General features: G+C 45.9%; 1 protein-coding gene across 10 annotated transcripts in view; it reads left to right on the top strand.

Annotated features, from left to right (window-relative positions):
- The window catches only part of LPP (LIM domain containing preferred translocation partner in lipoma), a 400,945-nt gene that overhangs the window by 203,468 nt on the left and 179,120 nt on the right, over nt 1-18,357 (top strand). For 9 of the 10 annotated variants that reach the window (XM_067561068.1, XM_067561064.1, XM_067561066.1 and 6 more), the window contains one exon: nt 17,151-17,273. The exons of the other annotated variant lie outside the window; for it this stretch is intronic. In XM_067561068.1, coding sequence (XP_067417169.1) covers nt 17,151-17,273 — 123 coding nt within the window. The remainder of the gene's footprint in view (nt 1-17,150; nt 17,274-18,357) is intronic. 10 annotated transcript variants of the gene reach the window in all.

Below are 18,357 nucleotides of genomic sequence, written 5' to 3'. Positions count from 1 at the left end.
TGGGGAGAAATGCAGTCCCAGGTTGGGCAATTAGGTAATTCCCTAGCAAATGTTGTTCTGTCTCTGACCTCTCTGAGAAGAGGGGATGTTAGAGTGATGGTCAAGGTAAAGCTAGTGATACAGCACCAGGCCTCTAGCTATCATGTCCTGCCTCCCGCTGTACAAGGTCACCGTTGGCAAACTCTGATTTTTAGGCTAAAGAATTCCTCTTTGCCAGCAATCTAAGTAGGCTGTTATAAATCCATCTGTATCCCAAAGGGAGTAGGTTAACGATGCTCCCCAAGACACCTGAGAAGATGGCGTTGCTGAGGTTAGTGGAACGGTTCCTATCAGATTGATTCTTGTCTTCAGACCTGCATGCCTTGCTCTGGGCCAGGCAGTCAGGCAGGCCTTTTGGAATGGAGCCGAAGCATGCCTGTTCATAGAAACACCAGCCACATTGGTTCTTCCTGGGGTAGCTCATCAATGTCCCACTGGAAAGCCAGAGCGAGATCGGCGCTAGCAACACTGTCTTTGCTTTGTTTTAAGATTCAAGTAGACTTCCTTTACATGGTACTGTAGTCTAATGGGACATATGCCTGGAGCCAAATTCTGATACACCAGCCTTAATCCAGAGTAACTCCACACCCTCACTATGGATTTACACGGAGATCAGAAGCTGGCCCTATGCATCTCTTGCTTTTAATCCACATTTTTTTAAATTGCTGTGAGAGGCTAGAAACTCAGCAGTTGGTGCTAATTCAGGAATCCGCAGGATTTTATGTTGCAAAATCAGCTTTCCAGCTTGCAGAAGTAACAAAAACACATCCGTAGAGAGGGCTAAAGACGAAGATGGAGTGACAAGGGCAAGCAACGATGGAGGGAAAAAAATGCATTTTAGATTAATCCTGGTAGAGGTATCCAGATTAGAATAAAAGACAATTATGGTTCTGTTTCTTTGCTGTTGATTTCATACTTGTATGTTAAGCCCCTTGGTAAATGATACTATTGGGAATGTTCTTATTTGCCATAACACTTCTCTAGATGACTGTGATAAAGGCTTCTAGTGGGTAAAGCACTGGCCTGGGACTCAGGTGACCTGAGCTCAATTCTATATCTGCTATATATATTTCTGGCGTGACCTTAGAATTTAGCTCTGTGCCTCAGTTTCCCCATCTGCAAAATGTGAATGATGATACTACTTCCCTACCCGAAAGAGGAATGGGGAGGATAAAGCCATAAAGGATTGTCAGGTGGTTCAGATGCCGTAGTGACGGGGGGGCGTGACGAACTGGGAATATGTCGGTACAACATGTCAATTCTGGTGATTGTGAAAAACTGCTGAAACATGAGTGTGTCTATGTATGTGGATCCATCTTTTCTGACAGATGTAGCCAGATGTAGTGAGGGAGGCCTAGCCTCCCTCCTAGACAGATAGGGACGGATGCCTTACATAGGAACACACCAGACAGGGACAATGGGGAATACTTTAAATATGGTGAGAGTTCCGTTGGCACCTTAAAGAGTAACACATTGATTTGGGTATAAGCTTTCGTGAGCAGAAATCCATTTTGTCGGATGCATCAGACGGTGGGTTTCTGCCCACGGAAGCTTACGCCCAAATCAATGTGTTAGTCTTTAAGGTGCCACAGAGCTCTCGCTAAAAACAGACTAACACGGCTACCGCTCTGGAACTTTAAATACGGATGATGGTACTCAGGTTATGCTAAAAAGCAGCTCAATCCTTGGAAATCAAGTGGTGCTTACCCGCTGAAGGGAGGGGGGAAGGTCGGAGCGGTGGAAACTTGCCAGAAGAGGAACAAAAGAGACCTGGTGACCAAGTGGGGTTTAAATAAAGAAAGACACAGGAGCAGGGAGCCAGGCAGGAAGAGGACACATGGGGCAGGAGGGACCCAGATCACAGAAGCTGGGTGAAGGGCTTCAGAAGGGAGAGATTGCCCAGCAAATAGCAGCCTCACAAAGTAGAGGGCAACCTACAGGACTCAGACCCCGGCCCAAAGAACGCCCTGGGATAGTGTGGAAACGGAGCCAGGGACGTGTGTGCAAGGCTTGTTGTTCTGTGTGAGCTGCCACTCAGTGTAAAGGGCAGGAAGGCGCTAGGCTGTGCAGCGCGTGTGCGGGTGTGTGCTGGCTCCGTTACAGCTTCTGCATGCCCCTGGGAGAGCTAAACTGTAACCAGAGGCTTAGGTGGAGTTCTGACTGAGAGAGTGGTGTGTCTGCCTCGCTGGGATGTCTCGGGGGTCAGTGCTGGTCCCGGGGGCTGAGGAGCCCCATATCCGAGAAGGGTTAGCAGCCTGAGAGTCGCCACCCCCACTGTGATTAAACAGCTCCTTAGCCTGAGTCCCAGAAATGCAAGTCAGCTGACATGGGCCAGCCGCGTCTGTCTAGTTGCAATGTAGACATGCACTGAGTCTCTTTGCTGGCTGGGAAGAGAGGATTTTGGTGATCTCAGAAGTGACTAAAAATGGAGGTTAGAATGGAGACACTTCTGCAGCCAGTCGCCGTCACTCCCAGAGCGCTGACATACCTGCCCGGTGGGTGCAGGGACATTCAGCGTGGGACGAGGCTTTGCACCGGCCGTTCTGTGATTTCTCTGTGGAGCACGCGTTGTCAGCAGGAGATGGGCTAGCTGCATGGCTGGGGGAAGGCAAAGGGCAGTCTGCTTTTCTGCTTGCATTCCCTCTCCCAGCAAGTGTGTATGTGAGTGTGAGAGAGGCACAAACACAGGCTCCCTCCCGCCAGCGTCAATGGATTAATTTGCGAGCGGCTCATCCCTTTAAAACAGAGGTTGCTAAGCTCTTCGCTGGCTTCCTCCCAGTGGATGTTAGCGGCGTTGCCTCTTCAGTGCTGTGACTCATCTGCTAAGGAAATGTCCAGCTAAAAAGGACAGGGAGGGTTTTTTTTTGTTGTTGTTTTTTTTTTGAGTGCGTGTAGAGACAAACCTTTGAAAAGGCGGGATTTTTGCCAGGAGAGGGTGCTGCTTCCAATAGCTCCACTCTGTTCTTTAGTGAGAATCACAGCTGCCATGTGCCTTTAAAAAACAAACCTCCTTTCAGTGTTCCTGAGAACTAACGCAGGCCTAGGAGGAGGAAAAAAACTTATTCAGCCTTCCTTTAGCACTAGGTTTTGATAATTGCTGGCCTGCCAGCTCAGGTGGGCGATACCAAGGAATGACTGTAAGAATTTGGGGCATTGGAGTTGGAAATGAACGGTGGCTCTAGCTGGTTCTTTCAAGTAGTGCTTCAGGCTGCGCATGTTTGATTCAATCCAAGGGTCTCCTTCTGCAGGTTTCTTCCGCTTCTAGAGCCTGAAGTATAAAGTCGAAGCCAATTTGTCCAAATCGCCATGATAAGAAACTCCCTTCTATGTGAAGCTAAACCATGTACCCCAGTGTAAATGAATTACCTGCTAACTTAACCCTCTTACCCAAACCTCATTTTATCAGAATGCGGTTGATGTCTTTAAAACATTTTGCTGAAACAGGGTTCTGCTGTGTTCTTTGTTAAAATCAAACCAAATAAATGTTATCTCTGTGTTTAAATGCTCACTTATACTTTGTGTGTGTGTGTGTATGTGTGTGTGTAAATACACATAATGCAAGAGTGTTTATAAAGCATATATATGAGAATATATAATATGTGGGTGTGTGAAATAGACTGGAAATATATATATAGCTGGAGAATAGACACACATTTTATCCCAGCTATTTTTTCTTCCATCATGTGAGTAGTATGACCAGTAAGTCCAGCAATATAAGTGGGGGAAAGGGAGAAGGCGAAGTTGTGTTGAGTATTTCTTCCAATCAGACCCTGATGCAATTCGTCTTATAAGCAAGCATATGTTTTGTTTCACAATGCCAAACCGCAGTCTATTTTAAATCTTCAATGAACCTCTGTTCTCATTTCTGTAAGGTTTCAGGCCCTACTCTCTTCCAAATAGACAAAGATGCTGATTATAACCTGCTAATTTTACTGAAACTAGAAATGTTTTAATTGTACGGCATAAGTTAGTCTTGCATCTAATCTCTCTGCCTGGCTATTAATATCTTGCTATGTTGTATTATAGGGCTCTTAATATCAAAGCACCCTGGGCAAGGGGGTAGGAGGGAAGCACGGCTATAAATAGGCTTGGCAGAACTCCATTTTTATTTTTTTAGACTTTTAACCAATAATATCTGTGTTTGTTTTTAAGCATTTTTAATTATTTTTATCAATTTACATTTTCAGTGGCATGAAATTGTGGGAACATCTGACAATTATGTAATAGTCTCGTAGATTCACAAGCAATTTCTGTACATTTCAATGATTATCCATGGAAATATTGTTGCCAGTTTTGGTGCCTCTGGTGAAATGGATGTTTATCAACATACACTGAGATTTAAAAAAATCTAATCCTTCTCAGTTTAGATATAAGCAATGACCCATTTAAAAATTATGATTACTTATTTATTATGTGTATTACCTATATTATAGTTGTGCCTAAAATGTGCTAGGTGCTGCATGGACTGAGTTCTTTGGCATGGCTTTTCCTCTGTGATGGACATCACTGAGCGCGTTGGAAATAAAATTGGGATAGAGATGATAAAGAAAAATAGGAAAACCCATAGGAAGACTAGACAGAAAGCAGCCAACTGTTGGTGCCTAATGTAGACCTGATACTGGCCAAAAGGGAGTAGGAGAGTTGTTATGTCCAAGGTTAGAGTATTTAGGCAGAGGAAAAGGAGGTTTGATGAATGGCCATTCTGCCACTGGTGCACTGGAGTGCTGCCCCATCCAGGAAAGGAAGCAATGAGCTCTCTTCTTCCCAATTTGAAGTACCATTCACAGCTGTTAACTTGACAGACTGGCTCTTCCACAAAGGATCTCTTCAGGAAAAGTTGTGCTAATCTCCCAGGCTGTGAAGTCCACGTTGCAGGAAGGAATGGCAAAGCAGCATCCAATACTTAATTGAACTATTGAGTTCCTGGCCATTGACCACGGTACAGTACTGAAGGGTACTTCTAAAAGATCAGCTGAAGCTAATTACAGCGCCCTGCCTAAGATGTTGACCTGGCTTCCTGTTTGAAGATGAAATTTTAAAGGATGAAACCTTTCAGTAAAGCCAGGGGAGGTGGAGCATTACAGAGAGCAGGAGTTTGGAGAGAGAAGGACCAACATTCGTATTTGATGCTTTAAGCTCGTCTGTATTCTATGATGATGAGTTCGGTTTTAGTTGAACAACATGCTAGGAAGTATAGGGAACTGTGGAATAGTGAGGTACTGATTTTGGAGTCTGGTCTCTTTGATTTTTTCCATCAAGTAGGGCTGTGCAAAGTACACTCACTTTTTTACTTTTTGATAAATTTAGCCCTTCTGTGGTTGAACATTTTGCACTGCTGTAATGGCAGCTGTGCTGCTGCCAAGTAACTGCCGACTGCTGCAAAACTCCAAGAGCTAAAGCAACATTCCTTCCTCGCCTGCTTAGTTCCCATCGGTGAAGAAAAACAAAGCTTTGTCCTCCCCTCTCCACGACAGGCCAAAAATGTTGCCTTTGCAAAGAACATAGAGCACAGTGACTGAGCAATCCTGAGTGCTTGTGAAATGACCACTGGGAAAATGTCATTTTAGTCTGAGGTTGGAAGGGATTCATCCTAGGAGAGAGGGGTGCATGTTACTTTAAAAGTCTGACTGCTAAGTTCCATCTTAGCAGAGCTGTTTTCCATAATAGTATTTTTCTGTTCTGTTTTGCTGATGGAACTGTAGCAAGCCGGTAGTCTCTAATGCACAGGGGAGCAGGTAGGAATGAATCTGATGGGGGAGAGGTTATATAACAGTTTTAAATAAATATATATATATCTGCTAATGTCTCTTGATTCAGACCAACAGCTCCCTTGCTATTCAGTAACCCACTCCCCCTTCCTGGGGAGACGCCAGGCAGGTGTACTAGATAGTGTGTTACATGCTAAAGAAGTGGCCCATTGGAGAGGTGAGTGTGGAATGTTGAAATTTTAGCCATCAGGACAGAGCTAGCTCTGTGTGTGAGAAGCAAGGAGCAGCCTGTCCAGATGTGTCCTCCCATTCAGAAATCCAGTTTACAGGGTCAGACCCAAAACATTCACCTGTCAGTTCTCAGGGAGCCCTCGCCAAGTTTTCAGTGGGTACCGTTGGCTTTGCCTGGCGTTTCGGGTGCAATAAGACTCAAAATCTCAAAGTGAAACTGAGCCTGAACCATTGACTTTTACAGGGTCTATATACATGTGTTTGCCTGAAACTTCAGTCCAGTTTGCCAGACTCTTTGGGAGACTTGGATCCTTGCAAGCTTCTGTTCTGGAAGGTAGTGTGTAAACCAAGAGAGACTGCAACCAATCCTTTCCTTCCTTCCTTAGCAACTGGTGCGGAGCACACAGCTGAACAGTGTTGGAATGCAGTATGAATCGAAGAAATAAAGACTTAAATATTTATTTTATCTGATAATCTCAGTGAGTTTTGCAGACTCAAATAAAAACTAAATAAACCCCTCAACCCTGTACTTTGTTTAAAAAAAAGAAATTCCTTAGCTTGCAAAAGTATCATAGTTGTTATAACTAAAAGAGCTTTAAAGATCTAATTTGCTTTCCCCAAGTGATGCTATCCATTTAACTTCTGCACTTCACTCAGCTTGGACAAGGAAAATAGTCAGGTTCACTTTCTTTTTCTCTTGTCAGTCTCACTCTGGTTTTCATGGAACCTATGCAGGAAGACACACCTGAATTCAGGAAGCCCTTCAGTCTGTGCTTGTCACGTTTGAAGTCAATAGGACTTAAGCACATGCATAAAAGTTGAGTACATGTTGAAGTGCTGTCAGGAATTGAGGCTGTGATGTCTTGCTTCTGTATGTAGGTTTCCAACACATTTGACTTCACAAAAGAGTTTTTACAATGTTCTTGTTCAGATGCGGTTTTGTAAAATTGTTTGTTTTGACAAAACCTCCATCTTTTATCAAAATGGCTTGACTGTGTCCCTTTTAATAATCTCTTTATTAAACTGTCACAACATACTGGCTAGCCTGGGACAGAAAAGAGGAAGTGAGACATAACGGAAGGTCAGAGACAATTAAATGGTCTAAAGAAGAAGGTGTGGAAGAAAACAGAGTATGTGCAACTCCAGCTTTTGAAAATGATGTTACAGAAAAGAGGTGGATTTCAGAGCTAAGGCCTCAATTCAGCTAGGTCCCTAAGCATGAGCATAAATCTCATGGAAGATTAAATATGGGTGAAATTAAGCACATTCTCTTAACTGGATGCTAATTGTCCAAGAGGGTCACCAATATGCTGTCTGTCTGTCTGTCTGTATTTTTTTATTTCATACCATGTTTTTTTTATACTAGCTTATTCCTTGGCTTTGTTCATTTAGGTCTATACATAGTTGTTGTATCAATTTACCGATGTTGATTAGGCTTATAATTTTATTCTGATACAGTGAAAGTGTTCCATCCCCTTGTGCAGACACAGTTACACTGGTATAAAGGTGTTTACACTAATGTGTCTTATTCTCATACATTTAATTTCCAAACTGATACAGATCAGCTAGTACAAAAACTGAGTGTAGACAAGCCTTAACAAATGCCATTGAACCTTCGTTTCTAATGTTCATCGATTCCGAGAGTTTACAGCCAGAAGAGATGATTATATCCCCCACTTCTCTTGGCAGTTTTTTTCCCAGTGGTTTTTTTCCCAATGGTTAATCACCCTCGCTGTTAATTTGTGCCCAATTTTTAATTGGAATTTGTCTGGCTCCGATGTCCAGCCATTCATTCTTGCCTTTCCTCCACTAGATTAAAGATCCCTTTAGTACCTGGTGCTTTCTTTCCCATGAAGGTACTTAAACACCATAATGAAGTCATCTCTCAATCTTCTTTTTGATCAGCTAAATAGATTGAGCTCTTGAAATCTTTCACTGCCAGGCATTTTATCTAGCTGTCAAATCATTTTTGTGGCTCTTTTCTGTCCCCCGTCCAAATTCCCAACATCCTTTTAAAGAGGTGGACACTAGAACTGTACACAGTATTCCAGTAACAGTCACACCGATGCTGTATATGGAAATGAATCATCTCCCACCTGCTGCTAACTAGTACCTTGTTTATACATCTAAGGATAGCATTAGCTCTTTTTGACACAGCCTCATGCTGGGAGCTCAAGTTGAGTTGCTTGTCCACTGTGACCCCAAATCCTTTTCAGAGTCGATGCTTTGCAGGCTATTGTCTATACGTATCTTTGTCTCCAGATGTATAATTTAAGTGATTGATGGGGAGAAAATAACTGCCATAGATTTTCCTGATGTGATTTCTCTGCTGATAGAATTTTGTGGAGGGGCTTTTAAAATAAGTCCTGTTAATCAGTTATACTGTATACAAGTTTCTTGTCTTATCACTTATCAGTTACAGTCCACTCTTGTTTGATAGTGGAATTCACTTAAAGTTTGGAACAAGAGTTTCATAAGCCGTTGCACACAATTTTAATAAGAAACTGGTCCAGTACAAGAAGGTTATTTTACAATAATTTTATCACTTTGTTTGACCATTCAGTTTATTAAAAAGAATCCTTGAAAGCAAGTGAATACAGAAACATGCAGCCCTCTCGTGTGTGTGCATGCATGTGTACTGCCTTTCAAATGGTCATTCTGAAGGTTCCCCCAAACACTTCTCAAACAATGCTGAAATCATTTCACCTGAAATGCAGCCAAATCTTGGGTGGAACAGAAAAACTATTCAGCAGCAAACAGCAACATTCCACAACAGTTTAGGACAGGAGCTGATAAAGACCAACCTAGCCAACTAAAACTGCAGGGGGAATTGAGATCTGGCTAGCACATGGAAGTTAACATCATCAGCTTTTGCAAAGTGCCATGGGATATTTAATAACTGTAAGTGAGCAGGGGTTTTTACCTCTTGTACTATGGGTTCAGTATGTGAAAAGACCCCCTTTGGCTAACGTGAGCCCCTGATGAGCTGTTAGGTTGCTGTATTTATTGCGTTTTGTGACTATATATATTGGGGGTAATTGGTTGCTATTTGGTTGTGGTTCCCATCAGAGATGGATGGTGAAATATCCAATATCTAGTTTGAGTTCCCGGTTATTCTGCAGGCAACATACTGTGCAGGGAACATCAATTCAACTCAATGGCTAATTAAAGAATAGTTTGTGTTGAGACTGGAACATATTTTAAGTTGGTGGGGGGAATAGGCAAGGAAATAGGAAAATGTTACAGTGGCCATACTTCTCAATAATGAGCCCTAATGGAATTTTTATTAATGAAAAGAAAAAGATGATATTCCCTGCTACTATGAAGTTAGCTACAGTTGCCAACGGTCTTGCTGGTTCAGAAGGGTTTCATGGCCGGCTGATGGGCTTTATCTTGCCCATGAATAGAGAGGAGCGTCGTCCTGCAGAAAACGTAAAAAGAAAACATAACACATTCCATTTTCTATTGTATATTCTGCCGATGAACAAAACCGTTTTACTAATTCAGTTTAATTCCCAAGGACGAGTGACTGTAAGTCCACCTGGAGACTATTAAATTGCCTTAATGGAAAAATAAACTAGTTTTATCCCTCCCCACCCCGTTTAGTTTTTAGATATCTTGATGACCCTTCTTAGGTTAATACACTTTTCAGCTGGCTGCAGGTTTTGCATCTGGTAGCACTTAACGTACACAAGCATATTGAAGCTTCTGATCAGGCATGTTAAGTAAACCAGCAAATAGGCATTGGCTTCACACCCCATTGAGGTGCTGGGTCTGCCACTGTGGCCAATGTCAGATCGTTGGAACGGCTTCTCTTCTTTTCTCTAGGCAGCAGCTAATGTATTGCTCTCTCTCACTGGATGTACAGCTAGGCCTCCAGAGGCAGTGATGTGTGTGGCCCTCTAGTCTAAACCTATTTCAAATGCCATCCTATGGTGGATATTAGATCTAGTGGGATTTGAGCACCTAGTTCAGCCTTGAAACATGAGCCCTAATCCAGCCCAGATTTAAGCACAGTCGTTCTCTCAACCCCGTTTTAGTGTGTGTGCCTGTTCACGCTGTCCAGCCAACATAGCAGTGGAAGAGCAAGATGGGCACTGTTCTGTTTCAGGGATCTTCAGCAGAGCTGTTCTGCGAGCCCCAGTTGTAGGGTGACGGTATAGGAGGCAGAAAGAGAGACCGCACTTTGATTTCCTGCTCCCCTCTGGAATTTGCCGGGCTGCTGGCAGTTAGAAGTCTCTTCATGCCACTCGTACATGGAGCAATTTCATCTGGAATCACTGAGCAAGAGCCAATACAGACCTCCGCATTGTCATTTTTCGAGTCACTTTTCGGACTGTAATTTTGCTACAAGCTGTCTCCTGCGTTGTCTAGCGGCTGCTGCAGCCTCCTTCTCAAACGAGTTTTCTCCCCCTCTTCCCCCCAATACTGGTGCTCTGGGGGGGGTCCCAGACATGCCATTCAGAGTTTTAAGGGTTAATTATTAATTGTCTGTAGACATGCTTCTGCACCTATTCCATGGCAAACACCACGGATAATCTGCCTTCAGCACCTGGCCCAGCAGGTCAGTAGGAAACACGGTGGAAAGCACAGAATCCTTTTAGCTGAGCTCTGCCAGTGAAGAGCTTTTCCGGGGCAGAAGCTTGCTTGCTTTCTCCTCCCTTACTGGATATGCAGTTGAGAGCCCCCAGAGCCAAAAGCTTCCACCAAACCACACCTCCGACACTTGCCGTGCAGGGGCCTAGTCCATTAGCGTCAGGCCCCGAAGCTCCTTGGAAAGAAATGCGGTATTGGAGGGCTCTCTGGCACGCTGTTCTGCTTGTCCGTCTGCCATGGCGCCTCAGCTCCCCAGCATGTGAGGTAACCAACTGGCCAGGTTGGACAGGCTCTGGGCACCATGCAGAGGTGCAGAAACGCAGATGCAATGGCTCCTTGCCCAGGCGTCCTCATCGGGGCAAGTCATTTCAGATCAAGGCTACGGATTTAATTACGAGGGTTCGGACTGATTGTCCGAGGGATTAGATCTGGTGATTGTATGGGGCTCGATAGCCTTGACAGCTGCTTCTGTTCTTCTGAGGTGCACCATCAGGACCAGGAAACTTGGATATGAAAATGGAAGCACCATGCGGGAGGCAGGGTGGCCTAGTGGATAGGGTAACAGCCGAGGTCTCAGGAAGATCTGAATTCTGTGCCCACCTGACCTGCTTGGGCAAGTCACTTTCTCTCTCTATGCCTGTTTTCCCTTCCCACTGCTGTCCACACTAGACTGTAAACTCCTCAGGGCAGGGACTGGCTCTTACTCCAATTGCGAGGGGGGCCCGATCTCCAGGGAGACCGACAGGTGCTTCTGTGACACCGGATAATGAGGAATAAAGCCTCCATGCTTTTTTCCCCCCTCTGTCTCAAACAATGCAGGAAAGACTTTATGGCAGCCCTGTTGCCTATTCATCGTTCACTATGGCTAGGGCTCCTGAGGCATGCGCTGTGAATGATGGTCTGTCAGCCAGAGATGCAGACTGCTTGATTGACATTCAGGATGGTATTTCTATGAATTTGCCTGCATGACTTTGTCCGGAAATGTTCAGCTCTCTACCGCTTCTGTGACCTGTGAGGGGCGTCTGATATGGGCCTCCAGCCAGGGCTCGGTGGGGGAAGCTTCTGTGATGAGGGAGAGCTTAGTGCCCATGATACGCTGGGTGTAGCCTGCCAGATGCAATCAGCTGGGTAGCCACATTGTCTTATCAGCTCACAAACCTGTAAGGAAGAAGGTGGCAGCCAGGCAGCATTCTGTGTCCCGACACTTCCTAAATGGACCAGTATTGCTGACTGCCGAGGATGTATATTGCACCACCAAGACAAGAAGCCATCCCCTGGCATTGGGCGTGAATCCAGAATGCTGCAGAACCCAGCTGTCAGAGGAAAGGCACTGAGGAATACATCCCGCATCCAGAGCAAGGTTGTAGACTGACCGTGTAGAGCTGTCTGGGCCACGCTTAGCAAATGATCCTACCACTTGCCTGTCTGTCTGCCCCCAGTGGTAATAGCACCTCGCGCTTCCAACGCTGGGCATCTGCAAAGCACTGCAGAGTAATGGGTCAATCCTCACCACACAGCCGGGATTATTGTTCCCATTTTTTTTTAATGGGGAAATTGAGCCACAACGAGCCAAGCTACTACAGTGGATCTGCGCTGGAGCTGGGATTGGAACTCAGAAGCCCATGGCTCCTCGTCCTGTGCGCCCCTCGTGATGCCTCTGCATCCCGAGAGGTTATATTTCTGTCACATGCCATACAGTGGGGCAGAGATGCAGTAGCTCTGCCATGAGAGGTGTCTAGCATTGTTATTTGGCTGGTGCACCCTGTGATTATTTATTGGCTGTTTATGGGGTGGGCAATACCAAAACCACTCCCCATTCACATACTCCTTTTATCCATCCTTTCCAGGATGTCCTGGTTCACCAGCTAGAAGAATTTATGGCGAGAGACAAAAAAAAACGCTCAGCATTAACCGAACTCTATTCCCGCTCATGTCAATGGGAGTTTTACCCATGACTTCCATGCAAGCAGAGAGGCTGCTGCCAAGTGCTTTTGAACATCTCCCCTCTTAGCCTCTCATTGGTTTCTTTTATTCCAAGTTAATCCAGTACAATAAATCAGGTAGCGTGCTTTCACTTTTCAAAATAAAATGAGAGGGAGAGAATTTAAATCAAACCCTCTAACATCTTTTTTTTTGCTTTTATCCTTCCTGTCATCACAAGACTAAAAAGGATCTTCCAGGCCTGGCTCCGGCCTTACGGAACAGAGGGGAGTTCTGTTCTATTAGATCTCTGATACAATCACGTCATTTGAGATCACTGCAGTCACATCTGCTGAAGTCTCCCGTCATTTCAGATTTGCTTCAAAAGGCTCAATCTCTCCATTTTTAAAGGGCGCTGCGGCTTTTTCCAACCCCTCGCTACTGTCTCAAACGGCGATTTCACATCACATCAAGCATCTTGGACCCCCCACCTCCGAATGCAGGAGTCATCTTTTGTCTTCACATGCCTGTTTGGTGGGGCAGCCTCCCTTGAACTATTTTGAATGTATATTTGGGGATTTGAAACAAAACCTTTGCTCTTGTCTTTAGGTTCAGGGGAGAAGACACTGTGGTAAATCTGCTGGGTGCTTTATTTTCCTTATGTCCTGGCGGATGCCTCGTTCTGTTGATCTGCAGCTGTTGTGTCTCTTTGCACTGCAGATAGCTTTAGTGATCTCGGAAATAAAGGATGAAGAACTTTATAGCCAGTGAGATGGGTAGCGAGGGGGGCACGGGTGGAAAGGACCATACGGCTGGCGGCAGTGCCGTCGGAGGAAAGGTGGGAAAAGAGGTGAACACAAACTTCAGACGGGGGTGTGTAGAGTTGCAATCACTGGTTAAAACCTTTTACACTCTCTCCTTATTTGTACAGTAGGTGCCGTTTAAAAAGTCAGCCAATCGGCATTTCCCCCATAGTTAAATAGGAGGTAATTGTGGTAAATATGGGTCAGACCTGGGGAAGTGTTGTATATGTGCACGGCACGTGGTGCCTTTGGACGCACGTCACTTTGGCTGCACGGGGGCTTTGTGACACACTCTCTCTCACCCCCTCCCCCCCATTTGAAAGCCAAAAATATAGACATTGGGGTTGCAAATTAGGGACACAGGTTTCAACTCCGTTGATATGCATGGGACTGGGAGAGCCATTTTGGAGGGACAGAATGGGGAAACGGATATGTTGTGTGTGTGTGTGTGTGTGTGTGTGTGTGTGTGTGTGTGTGTATGCTATAGGTATTGAAGTAGCGCCTGCACGTGCCAGCCAAGAGCGGGCGTGCAAGGCGCTGCACAGATACACAATGAGAGAGAGCCCTGCACCCAGGAACTCACAGTTGCTCTAAACAGACAAGACAGACAATGGGTGGGAGGGGAGAGAGAGTCACCGAAAGGGAAGTGACTTGACCAAGGTGACACAGCAGATCAGTGGTGGAGCTGGGAGTAGTCTCCAGGTCTTTGGATGCCTAGTCCAGTGCCCTGCCAACTGGACCATGATTATAGATGAAATACCTCTCCTCTGTATAGACAGCGGGCATATAGCCGACCTGCCAGCACGGTCCCTGTCCTCACTTCTTTAGCTGTAGTTCTGTCAAAACCTAGTGCCAACAGGCTCTGGAGTAGGTAGTGACCCCTAACTCACCAGCCCCGCTCCTAGCTTGGAGAGTTCTTTCATTTCCTGCTCTGCCATCCCAGTCCACGCGGGTGAGTTACCAGAGACAGCAGAGCCTTGCAGAGATGTGGGGGCAGGTCGCAAGCTGGTAGGAGCAGGTAGCAAAGGGAGAGGATGGGAGAACTGGAAGTGGAGTAGGTGGAAGAGCTGGATGGGGTTCCACTTATGTTAGATTGCACATCCAGCCCCAAAGTTCCTGGCTAGTTCTACAAGTAGTGCCCAACTGCTCCTGGCTCCCGTACCCCCCACCTCTCTGACCTCCCCTGTCTGCTTCTCTTGCTGTCTCCCCGTCGCTGCCCCTCTGCTCGCTCGCTCTCCCAGTGCGGTGGCATGACAGCTAAGTACCCTTCCTTTCCATGCGCTGCTCTCCGTGGTCCCCTCACTGGCAGGGCCTGGCTACTGCAGATGGATGCGGCGTTGATTTGTCACAGTGCTCCAATCTTGCAGGCTCAAAGTAAAACCGCTGTTGCATGAGCAGAGCGTGTGATGGGCCTGCTCTGGGTCGCATCGTTTGTTTTCCGCTCGTTTGCGATGTCCTTTCCTGCCTCACTTGTGGCCTGGCTCCGCCGCGCCACTTGTGAGTTATAAGGTCATCGATAACCTGTGGAAATAAATGATGAGTCCAGAGCTGTCCTACTGTATACAGTACACGGCGGATCCTATTGGGTCTGGGATACAGAACATTGTTCTGGGTCCCTTGCGTGCGCTTTCGTTCAGGCTCCATTTCCTTATTTTGCTTTGCTGGCGGTCGTCTGCTCAGGGCAATCACTGTGGGGCGCGTTGAGCAGTAATAGCTGTCTGAAGTGTTGTGACAGCTTCTGATCGACCAGGAAAGGAGTTCGAGTGCCTTTTCCCTGCTGAAATGGTGAGGAGGACGCAGGAGATAATGCAGCGGATACACAGTTTGTCATTAGTGCCGGGCAATCCAGTGGCGCTGCGCATTCGGGTGTGGATTTCTTGGGTGCGCTTGAATTGATGGCTGTCATCTCACTGTGAGCAGTGGAGCTGATTCACAGAATGGAGACAAAGCAACCAGTGATCTTCAAAAGTCATTGGCCAGGTCTGCGCTTACCCGGAAATTCGGCGGCAGTCGACGGGCGTTACGCTCTGCGCAGCTTGCCTAACTCCCGTCGACTTCGTAACTCCTCTTCTATGTGGTGTCGTCACTGCACTGCGCTGATGGGAAATGCGTTCCCGGCCACGCAGCGCTGCGCCGCTCCAGGGGGTGGTTTTATTGCGTCGACTTCCGGATCGATTGAGCGGGTCAGGAGCTTGGCAGATCAGAGCCCGACTGTCTTACGCTGTCAGTCTTGATCTGGCCAAGTGGCCATCTGTGCATGGGATTGATGACCGAGGAGCTTGAGAAGACGATCTAGTGCTCAGTGAATGAAACTCTTCAATCAAACCTATCCAAAACACTTGCTGAGCCAAAAGAGGAGGACGGATTTGACTTGGAAAGGGGGAGCAACTTTGTGGGCTGTGAAGGCAGCAAGAGCGGAACTGTCTGTGGGAACGGTTATAACAAGCTCCGCTTAGATATTGCAGCTGAAATTAAGTAAGTGCTAGATTATTATGTGAATTACTGTAGTAATGGGGTCCCATTGGGCAAGGCTCTGTACAGACGCATCAGAAGGGAATGTCCGTGCCTTACGGGTTTACAGCCTGTATCGACAAGGCAGACCAAGGAAGAGTGGTTATCCTCATTTTACACGTGGGGACCTGTGGCACACCGAGGATAAGTGACTTGCCTAGGGTCACACACAGTCTGTGGCAGAGCTGAAAACTGAGCCCAGATCTCATGTCCTAATTTAGTGCTTTAACCACAAAATCCCCCTTCCTCTCTGAGAGTGTTCTCCATCTGGATAGTGTACTGTGGCATTGCTCCTTTGGTGGGTTCAGGTTGTCAGTACAAGGGGGCCCCTGCTCTACCTTTCTAAACTTTAATCTGTTCTGTGATGTGTGTTTGCAAAAAATAAATGTGCACTGGCCAAGCAAGGAGAAAGACCAGACTGCACGGCAGTAATCATGATACTTTGCATCTTGGCACTAAATTGGAGTTTTTGTCCTAAGACACTTTACTGTTAGGAATGGAACTGAATGCCTAAATATCACTGTGACGCAGGGTGTGATCCCCATTTTACAGATGGAAATACTGAGGTTTTGATGTTCCAAATCAGGCAAGCACAGTTACTGGACCCTGCTGGTTGTCACACAGCTCAGTGCATGGAACTTGTGTCCCTGTCTCTGTTACTTTCATCTTCAAACCCTCTCCCCACTTCTGCTCCATCAACATCAGTCAGCAGTTTGGAGCAGGGACTGTCTTAGAATGTACATCGGTACAACGCCCCGCACAATGGGTCACCAATTTCCATTGCAGTCTTTGGGTGCTTCTGTAATATGAATTACCATAAATAGTAGTAATGGCTGAGTAATAATAATAGTAATATAATAGTGCTTAGTGTACACACTTCACCTTCGGATGGGAATTAAATTGCCTCTGTGAGGTCCTACAGGGAGTTGGTGGGAGAGCTAGGGTTGTCCAAAGTCATTGTGCATATGCTCAAACCATCACACTATACCTTCTGCTAAAATATAGCTCTCTACTCAGTTATACAGCACCCTCCAAATTGCACTAAGATAGTTTCATACTCCTTAAATAAAACTTCCAGAAACCACAGGGGAAAATGTGAATTGAAAATGTGAATTAAAAATTAAAAACAGTCTAAAGCCTTTTGCAACTGCTCCCCCTCCCCTATCCCCGGTTTTTATGGTAGCCAGCTATAATATGTCAGCATGTTTATCCATGCATCTCCTGAGGCTCTGGATTTGTTGCCAGGGTGTGAAAATATCTCCATGTGATGAAAATCAGAATGTGACTGAAAGCAGGACGGAGCCATTGGCATGGTTTGAAATCTTGTTCCTTACTCTGCTAGGTAAATCCTGGCGGGAAGACGCTCGAAGAAAGACGATCAAGTTTAGATGCGGAAATCGACTCCTTGACCAGCATACTGGCTGACTTGGAAAGCAGCTCCCCATACAAGCCACGGACTCAACAGGTTAGTCCCTGAGCCCCTTTTTATGCCTGTCGAACTGTGTAAGCTTTGAGTGAGAAATCATCCAAAGACGACTTTTGGAGTCAACTTGCAAACCGCTTTGTATTCATTAGGAGTGCGCAAGCCAGTTTGTATCTTTATAGCATCCGGATGTGCCTGCCGAAGGGAAGATGGGAGAAGTGGCTCTGGAAGGGGGACCTGTTCAAGAGAAACAGTGCAACTGAGTAGGCATGTGTAGATGTCTGTGTGTGAAGCTAGCCAGAAGCACGACCATAAAAATGCCATGTTGTGTGTGCCACTCTTTTCTTTCAGCATTAGTTGAATTAAAAAAGTGCTCAAAAGCACATTTCATCTGTCACTGCTGGCAGACTGACCCAGCTATCGGAATATCAAGCTGTGTTCTCTCTGCTTTGTTGTCTAATCCCCAGCAATGAAGTTGCTTGGATCATAGCACAGCTGTCAGCGAGGTTGATAAAGCAATAACGCAGAATGGAATCCCGCTTACTCTTCCATGTCTGGATCGAGGCTGCAGGGCTGATTTAGTCTCACTGTGATTCTGAAGACACCTGGAAAGCAGATCTGTGACCATTACAGGCGCCATTTTTTAGCATCTGGAAAATGACTCACTGATGGCGTTTCAAGGGGACAGTTGATGTGGTGCCAAAGACATCCCAAACCCAATAGCAGTCCAGTCGGACATCTCTTTTACTTTCTGCTTGCCATTGCTCTCATGTATTATGTAGAGATGTTTCTACACAAGCGTGTGCAACTCAGTGCATACAATATCCGTGTATGTTTAAGTGACGGTGGACTCTGACTAAACCCACAAAAGTAAGAAGAATCAGAGTTAGCCGATGCAAATGGTTGCATTGTGCGAGGTATTTGTCGATGTTCAATTGCAACCGTCTTAGAGTAGCGGCTCTGCCTCCCTACCCATTGCGGTAAATGACCTTGTATAGTTAGAATGGGTCTACACTTATAGCAGCAGGTTGAGTGCAGATTCTGCATGCCCAGCTAGCAGGGGTGTACATAGCAGTGTAGACGGTGAGGCACAGCTTAAGTGAGTAGAGTTGAAGTGCTCTACGTG

Source organism: Emydura macquarii, unplaced genomic scaffold, assembly GCF_026122565.2.
Source record: "Emydura macquarii macquarii isolate MOO-44397 ecotype Brisbane River unplaced genomic scaffold, CSIRO-AGI_Emac_v2 contig_2365, whole genome shotgun sequence".
In the NCBI taxonomy this organism is placed as follows: domain Eukaryota; kingdom Metazoa; phylum Chordata; order Testudines; family Chelidae; genus Emydura; species Emydura macquarii.
This window is presented reverse-complemented; position numbering and strand designations above follow the sequence as displayed.